Below are 23244 nucleotides of genomic sequence, written 5' to 3'. Positions count from 1 at the left end.
CTGTCAGTTAAAAATAACACCAAAAAAAAAAACCATTATGAGTGAAAAAGCACCCAAAGTCCAAAGAAAAACTTAGAGAGTGCTATTATAGTAAAGTCAGTGAAGAAGGGTGTGAAGTTTGATGGGTCTAGCGTGAACAGTATGCATCTATGGTGTAACGTCCCAGGTCACATCGCTCTTGATTGGGTTTAATTTTGTTGTGCAGTGACTCTTGTTTAGTAAATACCCCAAAATAACAAGAAAACACAGACGTCTGTTAACAGCATACAGACCACGGAAAATCTGCCTTATGGCATCATTAATAAAGTAACCAATATTACACTATTTAAGCTAACATATGAGGCAGCAGTATGTTCAGGTTAACAAAGCAACTAACTTTATCTTATTTATGCTAATGTAGCAGCCAATATCATACTATTTGCCCTAAGATAACAGGTGACGTTAGCTTGTTCAGACTAATGTAATGTAATTTAGGATTATATTCAGACCTAAACAGTAGGTAGTATTATCTTGTTTAGGAGAAGGAAGCAATATGATCAGCAAGTTATCATTACATTTGTTTGAGAAAAATAACACGCATGCAGAACATTTTAAAGAAAGAACTAAAATAGCTTTAAAACAGCAGGTCATATCTGACCTTTGACCTCTCCTTCAAGGTCAATAGATTGATCTGAAGGTCAGAGTGATAATAATGCTATATAGAGCACTTTAAATCTGTTTCTTACTGCTATTGTTTGTATTGACAGCTTACAGGGAATGATTCTGGGATCCTGAATAACACGTTACAGTTTGCATCCAAATATCACGTCACATTTGAACCCTGACCTCACTTTTATATTGCATATCTGCCTTTCTTTCAAGTTGACCCTAAATTGTGTTCCAACTTTAAAGAAATTATTGTCGAGAAACAGAGAATGAGCTGCCTAGTTAGTCAGAAATATACTGAAGTAAAATATTATAATAATAAGCCAGTTATTTACAAATCAATACTTATCTATGACCTGCTCCTACATAATGTTTGTGGAATCGAAGTAAACGTTATATTTTTACTGCACTACAAACTTCATGAGTACTTTAAAAATGAACAAAGAAAACAAAATGAATATATACAAAATACAAAACTATTCCCTTAAAAGTAAATACTGCCCAGAGAGCGAGCTGCCTTGGTGGAGGTTTGCTCTCTCAGGGTGTGAGAGACTCCATAACAAAGCAGCTTGTTAATCAGCTGATGTTAAGTACATGCATGTCTACAGCAAACACGCAAAAACTGCTAAAATTTAAACCAAAACGTAGATGTGTTATTTCTGAACCAGATTGAGCAGAGGCAGGCCTCACTTCACTTCCTGTGTGTTTCTGCTACTCCTGCCTCACTTCCTGTTGCACAGTCTCTCCTTCTCAGAACCCAGAGAGAGGAACCAACCACAGAGAAGCGTTTCACTTCTGCTTTAAAACTGCAGCACATCACAACCCTTCTTCCTCATCTGACTGTTTCATTCCCCTGAATGTAATTCTGCTATAATGCCACACCATCCCATCATCTCACGCACTGCTTAGAGTGAGGGCAGCCAGGTGTACTGATAGAAAATACAAAAACAATTTAAATCAACTTCACAAAATATTCAGACTCCTTCACTTTGGGTAGATTTTACTGAGAGTTGTTGAAGTGGTCGTCCTTCTGGCAGCTTCTATAATCAGGGCTTTATTGGCTTTGCTAGCAGAACAGTGAACCTATTAATCACCTTCCAGATGAATACAGCACACAGGAGATGCTTTTCTACCACTGTGCAACTTTGGTGTTTTGAAAACTTCTAGTTGTGATCAGATCTAGCATGTAACAACGGCAGAGCACCACACTGATGCAAATAACGTAACCAGCTTTTAGCAACACGGTTAAGTTAGCAACACACTATGTTCTTCTGTGCTTGTTCCCACACTCGTGAAACACAGTGAGGGGAACAGGATTATGGCATGTTGAGCTTGATTGCTTATTCGTTGCCTCAAATACAAAAACACTCAGCTGGCATCAATCAGGGACTTGGCTGGTAGTGCCACAAGCAAAGGCAACAATTCATAGTTTCAAGTTCAAGTTTCAGGGGAAGAACTAACTAGAACAGCTGGTGACTTGAATGAAAGAAAAAGCTGAGTGAGAAAAATGCACTGAAGCTAGAGGAACACGTGTTAAGACAGGAAGTGACATCAGGACTTGGCTTTCTGTAATAGTCTTCGTGGTATATCATCTCTGCAGGCTATCTCAAACACAGGAGGTCATTGTTGCAGCACACACACACACACACCACACACACACACACACACACACACACACACACACACCACACACACACACACACACACACACACACACACACACTTCTCATTAGCCTTAAGGCAGAACCAATGTGACCCAGATCCCATTAGTAACCAATAACAATGAGAAAATGTTCTTCAACATGCAGGGTCAGCCTGCTGGTAACAGCAAACATCTCTGGCCATGCTTTTTGGAATTAAGGATTCATTCAGTGTTTCTTCATTATATATTTTCAAATAATATCACAGTTCTTCTATTCTGTATAAACACATTGGCTTCAGTCTCTAGAAGCTAGTGTTCAGATGATAGCCAGTAGGTTCCCAGACAAGTTTCAAGGGTTTCTTGTTTTGACTAGTCAGCAATTTTAAACCCCAAAATACTATTAAAAAGAAAAAAAAATCCACATGCTTGTCCAAGACCAAAGTGTTTAGACCAAAGTACTAAATATATTCAGTTTCCAACGTATTTATTAATCTCTATTGATGACTATTCTGTCCCATAATTAGGTCATGCTCTAAATTCACTTAGAAAATGTGAGGCAAGGAGATCAACGCAAAAATTTTATACAGCCTTGCCACGATTTTAAACTTATTTAAACTTAGTTGTATACAGAAGTAAGAGTCATGGAGATATTTAGCAAATGAATAGCAGAGGTGGGAAGTAACAAGTACAAATACTTTGTTACTGTACTTAAGTTGATTTTTCTGGTATCTGTACTTTACTTGAATTTTTTTTTTACTTTACTCCCTACACCTTTACACAAATATCTGTACTTTCTACTCCTTACATTTCCATCACAGACTCATTACTTTACAGAGGTTTTTATTTCCCGTCACCTGAGCCTAAATGGAGGGAACAATAACACACAAAGCCAGTCATATTGGCATATCCATCCCCGGGGCTTATTGTATGCAAGAGATGAAAGAGGTAAAACCATAGAATTTATGTATCATTTATAGCACTGTGTTAAAGGGTTATAAGTGGGACGGATTGTTCCCCAATGGTGTTTTTGGTCTTTAAATTGTGGTTGTGGTACTTCATCATCTAGCTAGAGCTACAGAAGACTAACGTGTTGTGGCAAATGCAACGTTTCTAAATGCTCAACAAACATCATCAAACACACAAAGTGTCTGCAGTTTGTCACACAGTGTGTCTGCTAGCTAAAAGTCCAGCTGCTGTATTTCCAGGGAGAGAAAAAAGTGAGAGAGATAACTTCACTCAGAGATGGAGAAAGATGGAAGAAAGAGGACAGGAGAAGGAAGAAGAGAGGTTAAATTTAGGGCTGCAACAATTCCTCAAGTAACTCAAATAATTCCATTATAAAAACATCCTCAACACAAATTTGTTGGTTTGATGCTTCGTTTAAACTCTGCAGCACTCAGGTGTCACCAGGTACAGGGGTTGGACAATGAAACTGAAACACCTGTCATTTTAGTCTGGGAGGTTTCATGGCTAAATTGGACCAGCCTGGTGGCCAATCTTCATTAATTGCACATTGCACCAGTAAGAGCAGAGTGTGTGAAGGTTCAATTAGCAGGGTAAGAGCACAGTTTTGCTCAAAATATTGCAATGCACACAACATTATGGGTGACATACCAGAGTTCAAAAGAGGACAAATTGTTGGTGCACGTCTTGCTGGTGCATCTGTGACCAAGACAGCAAGTCTTTGTGATGTATCAAGAGCCACGGTATCCAGGGTAATGTCAGCATACCACCAAGAAGACGAACCACATCCAACAGGATTAACTGTGGACGCAAGAGGAAGCTGTCTGAAAGGGATGTTCGGGTGCTAACCCGGACTGTATCCAAAAAACATAAAACCACGGCTGCCCAAATCACGGCAGAATTAAACGTGCAACTCAACTCTCCTGTTTCCACCAAAACTGTCCGTTGGGAGCTCCACAGGGTTAATATACACGGCCGGGCCAAACCTTTGGTCACTCGTGCCAATGCCAAACGTCAGTTTCAGTGGTGCAAGGAGCGCAAATCTTGGGCTGTGGACAATGTGAAACATGTATTGTTCTCTGATGAGTCCACCTTTACTGTTTTCCCCACATCCGGGAGAGTTACGGTGTGGAGAAGCCCCAAAGAAACATACCACCCAGACTGTTGCATGCCCAGAGTGAAGCATGGGGGTGGATCAGTGATGGTTTGGGCTGCCATATCATGGCATTCCCTTGGCCCAGTACTTGTGCTAGATGGGCGCGGTCACTGCCAAGGACTACCGAACCATTCTGGAGGACCATGTGCATCAAATGGTTCAAGCATTGTATCCTGAAGGCGGTGCCATGTATCAGGATGACAATGCACCAATACACACAGCAAGACTGGTGAAAGATTGGTTTGATGAACATGAAAGTGAAGTTGAACATCTCCCATGGCCTGCACAGTCACCAGATCTAAATATTATTGAGCCACTTTGGGGTGTTTTGGAGGAGCGAGTCAGGAAACGTTTTCCTCCACCAGCATCACGTCGTGACCTGGCCACTATCCTGCAAGAAGAATGGCTTAAAATCCCTCTGACCACTGTGCAGGACTTGTATATGTCATTCCCAAGACGAATTGAAGCTGTATTGGCCGCAAAAGGAGGCCCTACACCATACTAATAAATTACTGTGGTCTAAAACCAGGTGTTTCAGTTTCATTGTCCAACCCCTGTAAGTGGAGCATTTCACCCGCATTAGCAGCAATAAAGTTCTCTGAGCTGCGACGGATTTCCGTGGTTTGGGAAAGAAAAACAACTCTTTAACGCAGAGTGGATCTTCGCTGACACGTTCTTCCACACCTCCACTACTCTCTACACTTGTGTGTGTGCGTGTGTGTGTGTGGTGTGCTCACTGGGCTGGTAATTTCAGCTGTTAGATACTGGAACAGATCGCAATCACCAGTTTGCTAGCGGGCGCCACCATTAGCACTAGCAATCGTTTAGTAATGACGGGAACCCCGTTCAGTACAGAGGAGCTCCATTATCCTCTAATCTCTGATCAGCAACTAAAAATAGACCTGCAACAGAAACGTAACCAATAGAATACTTGATTACTAAAACACCCGATAGTCGCAGTCCTAGTTAGATTTAAAGGTAAGGACTGCTCAGTGGCATCTGACAAACTTTTAAAAGGTTTTATCATGTGAAGTTATGTTTTTAGTTATGTATTTTTTTTGATATTGTAAAAAAAAAAAAAACAACTGAGGTAGACAAACTTTGTGTTATTCAAAGGTTGCATGAAAATACTCCAGTTTAGTGCAGGATAAACAGGTTAGCTTGTTGTACTGTAGTGAATTTCCAGTAAAGGTCTGTGTTGGACAGGTGCACAGCAGCTGTGGTGGTTCACGGCCAGTTTACAGTATCCTGTCAGTGTAGGGGGTGGAGATCAGACAAGATAGCTTGTGAAATACTGGGTTACATCTTGTTGAATTCAATTGTGTAAAGCCACAAAGAGCAGTAAACCTCAGAGGCAGCAGCAGCAGCTGATCACAGCCTGCACACTAAGGAATTTACTGGAGCTCACAACAGGAAGCTTCTTTTCCCCATGCTGAGCCACTACGACTGGTCTTAGGGTTCCACACCTGCTGAATCCCACTGTAACCCCTGACTGCACTCATTCTTTCTTTTTCTCTGCGCATGAGCTACAGAACAGTGTTCATGCTGAGTGCACTCATTAGAATTTGAATTTAGATTGAAATAAACTATCTCTACTTCTACTTAAGTTCAGAATGTCTGTACTTTTGCCACCTCTGCTGAATAGATGATCAGGGGCAAGTTAAGGAGGAACAAAAGCCAAAAAATGCTAATTTTTGTGGCAGCCAAAGATCATAGAAATCAATGACATTCAGTAATTTCAAATGACTACAGATAAAAAAAAAACCAAAACAACATCAACAAAAAAAACACTACTGATGTGTAATGGCAGGTCCCAAGTTAAACTTATTTCACCTTTGAGGTGAGCAACCAATGAACAGCGTAGCTGACTGACATGTGACCTGGTTGTAAATAAATTAGAGGCGTATCGAGACAACGGAAGTCTGGAATGTCCAAAGTGTCAGCTTCAAAGCGACCCGATGACAAAAGACAATGTTATTATATCCACTAATGTACTAGTGATATCCAGTTTAGGTCAACAATCAGCTAACATTATCATATTTGGCTAATCTTATCCTGTTAGACGTAATGAAGCAGATAAAGTTATCTTGTTTAAGCTAATATAGAAATAGTTCTTTAAAAGTTGGGTCAGTACCATTCAGTTGATCAACATACTTTGCAGATGTTTTGGGGGAATTTATTTTATAAAAAAATTATTTTTGGTATAGAGAATCAAGAAAAACAAAGGTATTATCCTTCCCTCTGTAAGTTGTTACTCATTGCTTTATCCTTTGACACTGTAATTAGAGAAATCAAATTGTGAGCACTTAGTAAGTCCAGGTGTTTACTAATCAGGAACAAGAACCAAGTGGAGCTGGCTGTTAGAACCCTGGCCACTGCAGCATAATCCTCTCTCCTCCTTATTCTGCACAAACATCCTGCATCTGATTAACACTGTTTTCATTCCACAGACATCCTGCAAGCACACATGCAGGCTAACCTGAAATACATGTGCTCTGCAAAAGTGCCTTCATTTCCGCTGACGCCCCTGACGGTAACAGGCCTCAGACTGGCTCAGTTTCTTCTCCTCGGGGTCGGCAGCACACTTCAGGCTTCCTCAAACAGTGAAAGCGTAACAAGTGTGTTGTGTCCTTGTAATTACCTGGAAACATTCCTTGCAATTTTCCTGAAAATTATATGCTATTCAGCTTTGTATGGTTTGGGCTAATTATAAAGAAGGTTGAGAAAGTCTTAAAATTGAGTTTAATAAGAAAATTAGGAAATTATGTATTTGAAAGCAGATTAAGTTCTCCTGCATCACAGTCATTTTTTAAACAGGTCAGTGTTTCACCTGGTTCAAATCATGATAACACGACACGCAACTGTGCTTTGGCTGAAAGTCAGAAGTCAACAACTTCCTGTACTTCCTTTGCGTTCTGTTGATGAGTTTTCTACCCCACAGAGTCTTTCACTCTGTTTCACACACACATTAAAAACAGGGAGAAACAGTTCGTGAACATAACCCCATCAGCAGTTTGTGTTTATTCAAAGTCATCTGAGGACTTCTTGGTCTGACGTCGACCTTTGAATCAATCCAGCAGATCACTGGTTAAAACAGACACTACAGCAGCGGGACTTTTACAATACACAGGGTCGATAAGCCCATGATGAAAAGAAAAGCGTCTGAGGCATCCAGTTATCAGGCATCATCAGCATGTCTGAAAATAACAGGAAGTGCTACAGTTCTAGGTTGTGCACGCATGCACACACACACACACACACACACACACACACACACACACACACACGCACACACACACACACACACACACACACACGCACAAAGCAGCTCTTCCTCCCTGAAGACAGATCTCATATGACCACATCAGAGCTCTACAGAGAGATGCTGAGTAGGTTAACTTTTTAAAAAAATGGCAATGTGACATCAGGAAAGCCTTCAGAGGTTCCCAAAGTAAGCGAAAAGTCACAGCATTATCCACCAAAATGATCAGTTCCTCTCTTATTTTTTTTCTCCGTATTGCTGTTTTTCTTCATATTCCCCTGAATTCATGTACTTTTATACTTTCGTCTCAGTGGTGCCACTTATTGTACATCTGCTCTATTTTTTTTTACTGTATTCCTTTATACTTCTGCTTTAATGTTTCTATCAAGTATGTTCTGTATGTCTCTGTAGCTGCTGCATTTTCTTTGTAGCCATTGTGTGTCTATTCATTTTTTACTCCTATGTAGCCACTGTATTGTGTCTCATTGTAATCGAGTATCTCTCTGTAGCCATTCCAAGTCACTGTGTAGCCACTGTGTGTCTATCTGTAGCTGTTGTGTCTCTTTGTTGTCAACAAGTATCTCTTTGTAGCCATTAAGTGTCTCTTTGAAGCTGATGCCTGTCTCTTTGTAGCTATTTTGTGTCATGTAGCTGTTACAAGACTCGTTGTGGCCCTTAAGTGTCTCTTTGTCTTAATTGTCAGTATCTCTTTCTCAGGTTGTCTCACTGTACTTGTTTTCTCTCTGTGTTTTGTTTCTGTATGTGGCTGTTTTGTGTCTCGTTGTTCTTGCTTTCAGTTTTCAACTGATGTGTGTGACTGTAAAATGATATAACTAACAGTCACTTTGTTCAGAGCCTCTTCTCATCTGGGGTCTCCCAAACTCTCAGGTCCCTGAACATATGTCCTGATGGCTCCTCCAAAACTCCAACCCTGCTTCACTTTGACCATTTAGTTGGTGTTCTGGAGCTTTTGAGTCTGTCACACAGTTTTAATTGTTCAACTTTCTATTTCTCTGAACACCTTTAGCCCTCATAATGTCCTCCCAATTTGCATACACCTTTTGTCCTCTGGGGTAAAAAGATCCCAAATGGTTTGACTGTTATTTAAAGCATACATTGTGTTTGTCGATCAATTCTGTGTTACACCTTTAGTCCTACTTCAGTCCAATGCATTCCCCCAAATTTTTCCATCTGTTTGAAATTTAGGGACAATAATTCTTGTTTATATAAAAGTATACCCCATTTTTGAATGAAAATAAAATTTAAAAATAATTACTTTGAATTAATATAATTTGGACTATTTGACATATTGCAGACTGGTATTTGGCAGAGTTTAGTGAGGTTATATTTTTTTAAATCACCTCAATTTTTTTAATGGCAGCAAATAATTACACCATAATTACACCTTTGTCCTCTGGGGCCAAAAAACCCCATTGAGTTTGACCGTTTTTAAGGAATATAAAGTGGATACTTCACCCAATTTTGTGCTACACTTAATAACAAGTTCAGTCAAACACATACACACAGTTTTTTTTTCTCTTTTTTGAAGTTCAAGGCCAGTAAGACCTCATTTTCAAAAACTTTCACCTTTTTATTGAGTAAAAATAATTACACCCGTTGTCCTGTGGAGTCAAAATGGACCCCATCGAGTTTGACTGTTTTTATAGCATACGGTATAAATTATCACCAATCTTTGTGTTTCAACTTTTTAGACAACTTTATTCCAACTCATTAAATGACATATAAAACATGCCAACATTCATTTCCAAAACATTTTATATTTCAAAACTTTTTTTTCAGAAAAAACTGTCTGACTGGGCCCTAAAGTTGCATACAAGGCAAGTAGTAATGGCGTGATCTTTGCAGATGTATTTATTGTATTTTTGGCATATTTTTAATGTCTTGAGATCATTCTGGCAAGGGCAGAATTTGCAACTACTTCTTCTGGGTGATTTACCCATTGGTCAGCTGGACTGACCAATGGGTAAATCCCCCAGAAGTGCGGCAGGGGCAGAGGCACTCTTGCTCAGAATCTCTCTCATCAGTTGATTCTTCCTCTTCATTGTGAGCACAGTTCTCCACTTCTAACATTTTAGATTTTACTCTATCATCATGTTCATTTTTTTTTTCATTTCATACCCATCTTTTATTTCTGCAGCAGGTGATGTGGGGAATTCTTCAGAGGTAGAGGTAGCATGTGGTCTGTATGTTGGATCTGTCACCTTATCATTATTTTCCTCCTCTTTAGTTGATTCTTCCTCCTCATTACACTCAGCATTGTTTTCCTGGTCATTCTTTCCCACAAAATTGTTAAAAATTAGGGCGCAGGCCTCTGGTGCAGTATAGAGCTTCGTCCTCTGCATGTTGCACAATGTGAAACACCTAAACACCTGTGAGAAAGGCTCTGTTTTATTTCTTTTGTTTTATTTTGCTGCTATAACCATTGTTTGATCTCACACATCAAAGATCTGAGATCAGAGATGTTTTGGAAACTGTACGGGGTGACAATTTGACCCATTGGGCCACTTTGTGCTGTGGGGTCTTTTTGACCCCAGAGGACAACAGGCATTATTAAATTCAATAAAACACAAAATTGATTTTAATAACGAAGAGCATAGTAATGAACAACCCCTGTTATTTTCAGGTCATTTGATGAAAAAAAAAATATTTTGATGGCAAAAGATGTCAAGTATGTCTCCTTGGGACAAATGGTTTATCAGAAAAGGCATTTTTGACTTGGAGGTCTTCCCACGAAATCTGAACATTACAGCACTACTGACACACAGTCAATGAGCATTTTTAACATGTCGACTCTGGTGGATGAAGGATTCAGATTTCTTAGGTAAAAGTATAGAAACTGCTCTGTTACAAAGAAATGTCCTTGAATAAAATGTTAGTTAAGTAAAAATGTTTAAATAAAATGTATTAGGAGTATTAAAATGAAATGTGCTCAATTATAGGTTCATAATACAACTATGCCTTTGATTAATCAACTGATTGTTTGATATCTTGAAATATCCATCAAATTAACAAGAGCCAAGCACTTTGACTTATTTTGTTCAACCAACACTCCAAACCTAAAATGAGTCAGTACTGTCATTTAACGTGAGAAAAGGAAGATTTAGATAAGGGCCCCATGAATTGGCTGGCACTGTGGTTGAAAAATGAGGTTTAATGGCATGGATCAGTTATTAAAACTCTTTTAATATTATACTGAATAATTAATGAAGTAATGAATGTTCCACATCTTCAAGGTGAAACTATTAGTCACTAAACAAAAAATAATGAGCAACAATTAGACTAAAACTTAATATTTAATGTATTTTGGAAACTTTTGTTTAACAAAGCGAGACATTTAAACACTTTTTGGGTTATTTTTTGGACTAAATGGTCACTACCAATCATTTTCATTATTGATAAAGCTGCAGTTTAGTCAAACCATCATACAAGAAAAAATTATCAAATTTTCACTTTTAAATGTTGAACTGAAGCTAGCAAAAGTTGGACATTTTGAATACAAGATAAATTACTATCAGATAGTTGTTTATTTAAACACACAAAATCTAAAAAAAAATGTACTGCACTGGAGCACTTAGTGAAAGCAGGATCTAGAAAACAGACATGCTTAGCTCTTGTGGCCATTTTTGCCAAGAAGCTAGCCTAATAAATCAGTAACAAATGAATTACATTAAACTGCGTGATAAAAATGCACATTTTATATTAACTGTTTTTTAGAATAATACATCTTGGATTTTATCACAAGGGCAAAGCGTGGCCAAGAAGTACAAGCGGTACAGTTTACAAGGGGCTTGGTGTTACTCTGCTGCAGGATTCCAGAAACTGGCCAATGGGATGAACGTGGGCTTTTAGGGAGGGGCCTTAAAGAGCAAGGAGCTAAAACAGCCTGATTCAGACAGGTTGAACGGAAGGGCTGCATAAAGGGCCAGTAATGAATATTTAAAACTGTGAATTATGCAAAGCTATTTTAGTAAAGTCCCAAATCAAAATAACGAACTGAAAATCCTCCTGAAATTTAGGAGCCTTAAATTAAAAATACTCAAGTCCTTTGAATCTACACCTCAGCTCAGCACTTCAGTTACTGCAGACATGAACTGCTTGCAGGAGGAAACAGGAAATATGAGAGATGAGCTGTCCTCATTTTAACGACATTTACAGCTTATAAACAGGGCATTTTCTTATTTTAGTTTCATGCTCATTTATGGAGGGGTCTGTGCTCAATCTGTGGGGTAAAAATGCATTTATTCTAGGCTGTATAAAACTAAATTCCCGGAAAAGAGGCACAACATGCGGTATTAAAACACTTTTCTCCCGGACAAAAGAGGGGAAATACTGTGCTGCTGCAGGTCTGGAGGCTAAGCTAACAGGCTAGCAGGTCCTACCTGGTCGGCCAGTTTGAGAACAGCCATCTCCGGGTCAGCTCTGGCTGCACATCCACTCCCTCCGACAACACAGCACCATGCACGGTGCGATGCTGCGCCCCGAGTCCCGCTCCGCCTCTCCTTTCTCTGCTCTTCCCACACGACTTCAGGCGACTAGATGTAGCAGTGCGGCTTTGTAGCTCTCTAGCAGTCTCAGAGGCAGACGCTGAGGGTGATGGAGGCCGGGCCGAGCACCAGGGCCATCAGCCCCGTTCCACTGACGCTATCTGCGGCTACGCTGCTGAGTACAGGCGGCCGCTCGGAGTCGCGGGGAGGCGGGGAAACAGGAAAGGCTTGTCGGACCGGTGTAAACAATCCACATTTATGGCTGCTGCTGCTGCTGTTCTGCTGTTGATGCTGCTGCACAAATGTCCCAGGCGTCTCTCCGGGCCATACACCGCCCACAGAAGCCTCTCTACCCCCCGGACTGCAGCGCCTTTAAGCCTCCCAGAGAGGCAGCCAGGGTGAAGTCAGCTGAACGGAGATCACACAGGAAGTTCGTGCTTGTCTCTTTAGATGCAGAAGTGGATGAGAAGCTTCCTCAGCATCAACAACAAGCAGAACGTCCCTCGCTGCTGCCATCCACTGGATGCAGAGGCCGAAACACTTTAAACTGCACGATCCAAAAATAAGTAACACAATGTATGAAAAATAGATGAGTGTAAAGAGAGATTCTCTTTGCTCAGGATGACCTAAAATCATCCTGTGAGGACTGCAGTCATGTAGGTTATATGAGGATTTAGTATTTTAAACAGTGGCTGCTTTTTAGGTCTGTGGTCCTAATATATGGGGGTCCTGAGGTGCAAAACAACATGATAAAAACACAGAGAATTAGATTTTGCATTGCAGGCTTTATATTTGCTAATAAATCGGTACCACCTTAAGTCACAAATGTAATTCCTGATATGATTGGTAGATATCACTCTGGACCCAATGTAAATGATCAGCTTTTTTATTTGGCCAGAACTAAAATAAGATGGTAAAATTTATTCATGTTATTCTAGTACCGTGTTATTCTGTTTATGAAAATGATAAAAGACACTGCCAGATGGCACTTTCAACAAATGCCTACAGAATCAGAAATGTATGAATCATGAAGGGAATCGGATGAGTTCTCAACTCAGTACAACAGAAGCATCTGCCTGCATCAGCCGCAGTAAAGCACAAACACATATACTAAGTTAAACTAGTGCTAAATCTATAAAGCATAAAAGTGCTGGGATTGAAGATAAATTAAATGTTCTAAATGGCAAAAATTACAAAAGGAGATCAGAAAAAGTATCCACAAACAGAAAAAAATGCTGTTGGATGAGATTTGATGAGTTCATAGCAGTTACCAGGGTTACACAATAAGTAAACTCTGGGCATGGAAAGTTAAATCGTTAGAAACCAAAAAAGTCTAGTGACATAAATTATAAATGTGAAGGTTGCGATCACAGACACTGTTTTTAGAAAACTGTCCACAAGGCTGTCTGTCCTCTGTCACAGCAGCTGCTGACACTACAAATCAAACCTGTTTCTGTATGAACACACCCACAGATTCAAAGACTGAGTGTATGTGACTAATAATATGCCTATGATGTCATTTTAAATACAAAAATCACACAAAGACATTTCAGCTTTATTACAATTAATAAAACCTTTGGGGATATCTAAGGTTCTGCAGACAATAAAACTAAGTCAGCAACAATATTATTGTAAGGAGTAAATGTATTGTTGTTGTTGTTTTACCAACAGTAACTCAACTCCTGAAGTGTTATACTTGAGGTGGTAGAAATATTAGAGGATAAAAAAAGATGGGCCAAACAGAGAACATGTCAGTGACCCATAAACGAAAAAAAAAAAAAATACAAAGGTTTGAAGACACGAGCGTTGACCAGACGGGCGGCCGGTGCTGGGGCGTGGGCCCCTGGTACCCTGGCCCATCTGTGTACAGAGTACCAGGGGCACCATGGGGCCAGCCTGCCAGCCAGCCAGCACAGCGAGACAATGAGCACCCACCCACACTGAATGAGTAACATGCACCGGTGGGGATTTGGCCAGTGGGTGCTACCAGTACTCACGACAACAATGTTATTGGTTACCTTGCAGCTGTGCACTTCAGGTCCCAAGTAGTACCGGCGGCACAACGATGGGGAGTGTGCAGCAGCTGAGTCCCATCCCATGGTACCAGGGGGAACAAAGGCTGCGTGGGACACCAGGGACATGAGGGTGGGGCGCAGAACACGCCAAAGTCACATTCATGGTACCAGGGGCACAAAGGCACTGCAGCATACCAGGGGCACGAAGACAGCCTAGAAAACCGGGGGCACCAAGGCAGCACAGCGTACCAGGGGCACCAAGGCAGCGCAGCATATCTGGGGCCCGATGGCAGCCTGGAATACCAGGGGCATGAAGGCAACCTGGAATACCAGGGGCACCAAGGCAGCACAGCATACTAGGAGCACAAAGGCAGCCTGGAATTCTGGGGGCACGAAGGCAGTGCAACATACCAGGGGCACCAAGGCACCGCAGCATACCAGAGGCACAAAGGCAGCGAAAAATACCAGGGGCACGAAGGCAGCGAAGAATGCCAGGGGCACGAAGGCAGCGAAGAATACCAGGGGCATGAAGGCAGCCTGGAATACCAGGGGCATGAAGGCAGCCTGGAATACCAGGGGCACGAAGGCAGCGTAGCAGACCAGGGGCATGAAGGCAGTGCAGAATATCGGGGGCACGAAGGCAGCGCGGAATATCGGGGGCACGAAGGCAGCGCGGAATACCAGGAGCACAAAGGTAGCCTGGAATACCAGGGGCACAAAGGTAGCCTGGAATACCAGGGGCACAAAGGCAGCCTGGAATACCAGGGGTACAAAGGCAGCACAGCATACCAGAGGTACGTGACATCATTGGGATACCAGAGGCACGTGACATCATTGGGATACCAAGGGCACGAGGCTTGTGTTGCTGTGGATTCTCTGAGACCGTGATTGGGGGCTTCACTGTGAGTTCCCGGGGCCTACTGGAGGTAAGGATTCCAGGGTGGGGTTTGGCGCCCCAGGATTGACTGGAGAGAGCCCCCCCCCCCAATCCCTGGAGGATGCTGTGGAGATGTAAGCCGGGTCAGAGGGCCTCTTCCGCATGCAGGGAGTGAGGACAGCCCCCCCCCCCCCAATCCCTAGGGGATGCTGTGGAGATGCTATGCAGGGTAGAGGACCTCTTCCCCGATCAGGTTGTGTGCAGAGCCCCCCCCTTTCTTTCTTCTTTCTGCTGTAGTTTAGAAGCAAAACTGTTTCCCTGTCCCTCACCTCACTGCTCTGGTCATTCTGATGCACAGATCACAGAGATTTCAGTGAGAAAGTCAGGCGTGGCTGACACATCACTGCTCTAGGTGTGCTGAAACTGTGGCATGCTTGGTCAAAGCTGTTTTCACTAAGAGAAGTGCATTTTGAAACATTGTATTTTCAAAATCAAACAGTTGAAAACCACGTGAAAAATACTTTCTCAGTTTGTTACTTTAAAATAACTGGTGATTCTGATGCACACCTTTCAAAACAACAAAAAAATGGTAACAAAAATGCTGGGACGCGTTTACCACCAGGGAGCTCTTCTTTTAACAATTTGTAAACCTCTGAGAAACAGGAGACCACGGCACTGATCCAGGAAGCAGGTCTAGCTACAACTCTAGGTTTCATAAACCTAAAGACAAAGCCATCGTCAATGGAGTGGGATTCACCATGGCAACAGGTAAATGAAGAGTGGCGCCTCGATTTTAATCCGATGGATGGAGGATCGCACATTTCAGTGTGGAGCATGACAAGCCACTTTAATCAGCCATTTATTTGTTTAAAAAATAGAATCTATTGGTGGAGTAACAGCCTCACTTTATTAATTTTTCATCATTTCTGCCATTACTGGATAAAATGAGATTTAGAGAAAGACTGATTTAATGTCTAATCTGGTCTGAGACCAGCTTCACCAATAGATGACGGCTCTCTGACAGCGCCGCAGAGACGTTACACTGAGTCACTGTTAAAGGTCAGAGGTCAGTCACAGTTTCATGTTCTCAGAAATGTCTCAACTTTATAGGTTCTAAACATTTCAGTGCCGTTTGGGAGAATGAGACATTTTAATTAAAGAGTGCGGATGGTGACGGGAAAATGAATCCAATATGAACGGATCCGGACTGGATGAGCTGGGAAATGACTGGAGCCTGAATTGGGTCTGGACCATATCCGGTCTGAATCAGTGATCCTGGTCCATTTGGATCCTCCTGCTGTGTAGGCGGACTCGGACATGGTTTGCCGATCCATTGTAGACCCTGTGATCACAGATTTTCAGTGGAAAATGTGTGGAGGTTCATATTCTGAATTTCAGACAGCAGAACTTTCAAAATGTTGATTTCAGTCACTTTAAATTCACTTAGTTCAGTTTTCAAGTCTTCAGATCATTTCAGCCTCATCTACACTCAAACATTCCCATCATCTCCAGGATCCACCGTTACAGTGGAATCTGTGTGTGACATGAAACAGTGATTTTAATCAGAATACCAACACGTGTCATTGTGAGGACACATTCACTGATTCACCTTTAAATCTAAAGCTCTGTCTGGGGAGGAAAAAAAGAAAAAAAAAACTTCCAAAAGTGCAACTTTCTGTTTGCAGGTGAAGCTGAACTGGAGTTCAAAGCAGTTACTCAGGGTGTTCTTTTTGTTTGTTTTTTTAAAAAACTACAGGTACTGCACAAAGTGCCCCTGATATCCCAGGCTGCCTTCGTGCTCATCTACTCACTATCAGTTATCTAACCCCACTGCGGGAGATGGGTGGCACAAAGTGAGCGCGTAACACACCAGCATCCAGTCGGATAAGAGATTTTTAACTGTGATCATACAAAGCTACTCTAAGAAAAACTGCTGGGAAATAGTTCAATAGATCTATTTTAACTCTAAAAAACAGAGGGTAAGATTTTTTTAATAGTGCAGCGGTTTCACTGAGCTGCCAAAACTGAGAACCAATTGGTCTATCTGTGCACTAAAACAACTGTTACTGCATGCTGTTGCCTCTGTGAACATGTATCTACCAGTATGTGCACATTTACGGTTGAAGATGAAACTGTTTAGCACTTCAGGTGACACGTGAATTATCTATTTCACCAATGTTGTACAAAATGATTTAGTACTTGGCCAATCAGGGATTAGATAGATAGATAGATAGATAGATAGATAGATGTCTTAAGTGTTATATAGGTAAAACTAAATTAAATTGCATTAAATCGACTTTGAAGATCACTTTCTTTGAGCTCTGAGCTTTAGTTTCTGCCAAAGGCAAGGAAAAGTGACCAGGAACAGCCATACATGTCTTTAACCTTTCTATAACCATCCAACTGTAACCTTATATTCCTTTTGAGTTTATTTCTCAATGTGCCTGTGTAGGAATTTTCCAAGAACAAAGACTGTTGAAGTGGATCAGACACAGAACCAGCTTTTAGTTACAACTGACCTTGGTTTGTTCAGTGAAGAAGGGCATGGGAATTATTAGCAGGATGAGGGCTGCTGATGTGTTTGTAGACTCACACAAACTGAGACCAACTGCTATAAAAGGTGCAAGGTAGGCAAGGTCTGTGCAGAGAAGAGCGCTTCATCCACAAGGACGCAACCAGCCGTGACTGGATCCAACGTTTATACCTTACTCTGATACAACAATCCAGTAACAACTGAGAGGCTCCTTCAGCCTTAAACAGCCCATCTTGATCAGCATCCATAAGGAACAGGTGAGTAATCAGTAATGAGTAATCTGCTTCAGGTGTATATTTGACAAATGGGCAGAGCAACCAGGAGAGACCACCTCTGCACAAAGGTAAACAAAAATGAGATGCACCCACACAATACACTGAGAGAGAGAGAGAGAGAGAGAGAGAGAGAGAGAGAGAGAGAGAGAGAGAGAGAGAGAGAGAGAGAGAGAGAGAGAGAGAGAGAGAGAGAGTCTTCATACTCCTATACATAAGTATATATACACCTGCACCATATTTTGTGGACCATAAGGCGCCGCATTATAAGGCGCAATATCAAAAAACTGATCTATTTCCATATACACTGCTCAAAAAAATAAAGGGAACACTCAAATAACACATCCTAAATCTGAATGAATGAAATATTCTCATTGAATATTTTGTTCTGTACAAAGTTGAATGTGCTGACAACAAAATCACACATCATCAATGGAAATCAAATTTATTAACCAATGGAGGCCTGGATTTGGAGTCACACACAAAATTAAAGTGGAAAAACACACTACAGGCTGATCCAACTTTGATGTAATGTCCTTAAAACAAGTCAAAATGAGGCTCAGTATTGTGTGTGGCCTCCACGTGCCTGTATGACCTCCCTACAATGCCAGGGCATGCTCCTGATGAGGTGGCGGATGGTCTCCTGAGGGATCTCCTCCCAGACCTGGACTAAAGCATCCGCCAACTCCTGGACAGTCTGTGGTGCAACATGATGTTGGTGGATGGAGCGAGACATGATGTCCCAGATGTGCCCAATCGGATTCAGGTCTGGGGAATGGGCGGGCCAGTCCATAGCTTCATTGCCTTCATCTTGCAGGAACTGCTGACACACGCCAGCCACATGAGGTCTAGCATTGTCCTGCACCAGCATATGGTCTCACAAGGGGTCTGAGGATCTCATCTCGGTACCTAATGGCAGGCATGCTACCTCTGGTGAGCACATGGAGGGTTGTGCGGCCCTCCAAAGAAATGCCACCCCCACACCATTACTGACCCACTGCCAAACTGGTCATGCTGAAGGATGTTGCAGGCAGCAGATCTCTCTCCATGGCGTCTCCAGACTCTGTCACGTCTGTCACATGTGCTCAGTGTGAACCTGCTTTCATCTGTGAAGAGCACAGGGCGCCAGTGGCGAATTTGCCAATCCTGGTTTTCTCTGGCAAATACCAAGCATCCTGGACGGTGTTGGGCTGTGAGCACAACCCCCATCTGTGGACATTGGGCCCTCATACCATCCTCATAGCGTCGGTTTCTAACTGTTTGTGGCCTGCTGGAGGTCATTTTGCAGGGCTCTGGCAGTGCTCCTCCACCTTGCACAAAGGTGGAGGTAGTGGTCCTGCTGCTGGGTTGTTGCCCTGCTACGGCCTCCTCCGTGTCTCCTGGTGTACTGGCCTGTCTCCTGGTAGCACCTCCAGCCTCTGGACACTACGCTGACAGACACAGCAAACCTTCTTGCCACAGCTCGCATTGATGTGCCATCCTGGATGAGCTGCACTACCTGAGCCACTTGTGTGGGTTGTAGAGTCTGTCTCATGCTACCACGAGTGTGAAAGCACCACCAACATTCAAAAGTGACCAAAACATCAGCCAGAAAGCATAGGTACTGAGAAGTGGTCTGTGGTCCCCATCTGCAGAACCACTCCTTTATTGAGTGTGTCTTGCTAATTGCCAATAATTTCCACCTGTTGTCTATTCCATTTGCACAACAGCATGTGAAATTGATTGTCAATCAGTCTTGCTTCCTAAGTGGACAGTTTGATTTCACAGAAGTTTGATTTACTTGGAGTTATATTGTGTTGTTTAAGTATTCCCTTTATTTATTATAGGTAGTTACCGATATAAGCAAAGAAAAAACATTTAAAAAAAAAAAAGAAAGAAAAAACAAAGGAAATCCCTTTTTGACTCAAACCTGAAAACGCCGCTGTTACCGTGTTTTGTGTACATACAGCGCTCATACTGCGTCCCTTCATATGCTGTGGCATGGCCCGGATCTCTCTTTGGCACTGAGGGGGACAGCACACACACCTCCGGACCTCGATTCATCCTTTAGCAACTTCTAGCGACTTTTGAGACAGCCGATAGTGAGTTTTGTTACACAAAAGTTGGCAAGAGTGTCGGCCGCCAATCGCCAGATTACGCACAAATATCCGGGCCAGCACTGATGAAAATAGGCCAGATCCATCATAGTTTTCTGTGGTTTACTGCATACGTTTCCATTTTTGGAACAATGTATCCACTTCTTGTTGAAGTGGAAGCGGCTTCGGCTGCTTTCCACACCTGCTTTGCCACACTCACAGCTTGTTCCTGTCTAATATCGTCAGTAGAGTCATTTTGTGAATCGATGATGGATTATTTTAGAGAATTCAATGAGGCTTTTGAACTGATCTGCCAGACCAGAGGCCATATCGCTGCAGACCACGCCAATGGTGCAGTGATGTTGATGCCTCGGCCATCGGTGGTCAGATGGCAGCGCTCAACTATTTGAAAAGTGTACGCTAGGTGTCTCTCCCCCGTACGCCTTGTATGCTCTGGAAAATGTCGATATTTTGTTAAGCGTCCCTTACCAAATTCGCACTAAAACATTGTGACAGATTTTTGAGCGCAGTGTATCACATAATATTGGTTCAAGGTCAGTGTGCAAAACAAGAATTCATTCATAAGGCGCATCGGATTATAAAGCGCACTGCCGATTTTTGAGAAAATGTATATTATATATATATACATATATAACAGGCTGTCCATGCTCAGAAACCATCAAATCTGACTTAACTGGAGATGTTTTGGAAAGAAGAATGGTCCAAAATACCTTCAACCAGAGTCCATACTCTCATTGGAAGCTATAGGAAGCGTTTTGGGGCTGTTATTTCTGCAAAAGGAGGATCTACTAAATATTGATGTAATTTTTCTGTTGGGGTGCCCAAACAGGACAGAAACATTATAAAAACACACAGCATTAACAGAACTGACAGCCAAGGATGGCAAGCCACACACGGTGCCATCTTGATCTAAGTAACTAAACTAAGATCTGAGGCTACAAATATAAACCTGTCCAGGAACTCAAAAAAGTACAAAACTCAAACTACAAAACCCCATAAAAAAGTAAGAATCAAAGAGACATTAAATAAAAATATTAGAAAGTCAAAAAAAATGAAAACGCTGTGTCACAGACCCAGGATCATGACAGTGTATGGACTCATCAAAGACTACTTCCCAAGATAACAATCAACATGTTTGCTGTAAGACACAGTGATATCCAGCATGACAGATGTTCACTTTGGCTACAGATTACATTATTTAATCAGAAATCAATTTTCTGTAGAAAATATTTAGCCTGGTGTGAGAACCCTGCCCAGGTTGCCTTCTTCTTTCTGGCTTTGTAGTAGTGCTGGCTGGTTCCTGAATCACCCGGGTTAATAAGCCAAATCTAACTACTGAATCATGATTCACGAGTCTGAGGTCTCCATTAACCTGCATCATATAAGTCCTCTGACCAGCTGCTGCTAAGTACAAAACGTGAGTGAGTGAGAGCAGACAGCGAAGAAGAAGACTTACTGAAAACAGTGCACACCTAGAACATTTGGCTGAACAGGTTGACTGCTGGACTCACCAGGAACACGCTGACTCGGGTGATTCAGCTGAACCAGGTGAATACAGCAGTCACCCAAAATGTGATTTGGCTGAACCAGGTGACTGACGTCAGTGGTGATATAATGTACCTTTCTGATGATAAGATTCGTGAGGGTTGAGTGTGGTCAGAGGCCTGTGTTAAAGTTCACAGTAATACACTCACAGAGTTGTTCTCATCTGGGCAGCATGTACACACCATAAAATAAGTAGCATTAAGACATGTGGTGGTACAACAAAGACATATTATCTCTGCTGAGACCAATATGGATACACTCAGATAAGTTTATTAAAATTATTAACAAAGTCCAATTTCTTCCCTATCACATGTACAAAAAACATATAGTTTTTTTTTGATCAAGCATACCTGCTATCACAAAGTATATACCATATTCATGATGTAGCTTCTCTAACTGAGTATCATAGTGAGCTAGGATGTGCAATGTATACTGTTTTAATTTTGCTGTATTTCCCCTATGAAGATCCAAGCTTGATATACATAAATATTTCTAGTAACTTTTTGTCTGTGTGAGACTCGCAGTTGAGCTTTACACTTGCACCATCACATCCAACTAGAGGGGCTGAGGCCAAAGGGATCTGCACTCACATGAGGTCCATTAGGTGGTATATGTCCTCACAGACACATATACTGTTGTGTTCAAAATAATAGCAGCCCAACATGACTAACCAGATCAATCAATATTTTTGCTAGAAATCATATTACTACATGGCAAATAATTTACCAGTAGGTGCAGTAGAGTCATAGAAAACCAACAGACCCAACATTCATGAGATGCATAATCCTGAGTCTGTGTAATTGAATAATTAATTGAAAGGGGCGTGTTCAAAAAAATAGTACAGAGTCCAATCAGTGAGGTCATTCATTCTGTGAAAAAACAGGCGTCAATCAGGTGGCCCTTATTTAAGGATGAAGCCAACACATGTTGTTCATGCATTTCTCACTGAAAACCTGAGAAAAATGGGCCGTTCCAGACATCATTCAAAAGAAAAAGCGTTCTTTGATTAAAATGTTGATTGGAGAGGGGAAAACATATAAAGAAGTGCAGAAAACGATAGGCTGCTCGGCTAAAATGATCTCCAATGCTCTAAAATGGAATGCAAAGCCAGAGAGAAATGGATGAAAATGGAAGACTACCATTCAAATGGATCGAAGAATACCCAGGATGGGAAAGACTCAGCCAACGATCAGCTCCTGTGAGTACTGTGACAATTACAAGACGCCTGTGTGAGGCTAATCTGCCGGCAAGAAGCCCCCATAAAGTCCCACTGTTAAAAAAAAGGCATGTGCTGAAGAGGTTACAATTTGTCAAAGAACACATCGACTGGCCTGTAGAGAAATGTAGAAACATTTTGTGGACTGATGAAATTAAGATTGTTATTTTTGGGTCCAAGGACCCCAGACAGTTTGTCAGATGACCCCTAAACACTGAACTCAAACCACAGTACACAGTGAAGCATGGTGGTACAGGCACCGTGATATGGGGATGTTTCTCTTACTATGGTGTCGAGCCTGTTTATCGCATACCAGGGATCATAGATCAGTTTTTATATATCAAAATACTTGAAGAGGTCATGTTACCTTATGCTGAAGAGGAAATGCCCTTGAAACGGGTGTTTCAAGAAGACAAAGACCCCAAACAAGCGAGCAGCATCTTGGTTCCAGACCACCAAAATAAAGTTATGGAGTAGTCAGTCCAATCCCTGGATCTTAATCCAGTAGAAAACTTGT

The 23244-nt window shown here is 41.8% G+C and overlaps 1 protein-coding gene across 2 annotated transcripts in view; it reads right to left on the bottom strand.

Moving 5' to 3' along the window:
* The window catches only part of ankrd44 (ankyrin repeat domain 44), a 44718-nt gene extending 32133 nt beyond the window's left edge, over positions 1-12585 (bottom strand). For both annotated transcript variants that reach the window (XM_030757660.1, XM_030757661.1), the window contains exon 1: positions 12069-12585. In XM_030757660.1, the coding sequence (XP_030613520.1) occupies positions 12069-12095 (27 nt within the window). In that variant the 5' untranslated portion in view covers positions 12096-12585. The remainder of the gene's footprint in view (positions 1-12068) is intronic.
* Between the last annotated feature and the right edge of the window lie 10659 nt (positions 12586-23244).

This window comes from Archocentrus centrarchus, chromosome 21, assembly GCF_007364275.1.
Source record: "Archocentrus centrarchus isolate MPI-CPG fArcCen1 chromosome 21, fArcCen1, whole genome shotgun sequence".
Lineage (NCBI taxonomy): Eukaryota > Metazoa > Chordata > Actinopteri > Cichliformes > Cichlidae > Archocentrus > Archocentrus centrarchus.
Note: the sequence above shows the minus strand (reverse complement) of the source record. Positions and strands in the feature narration are given on the sequence as shown.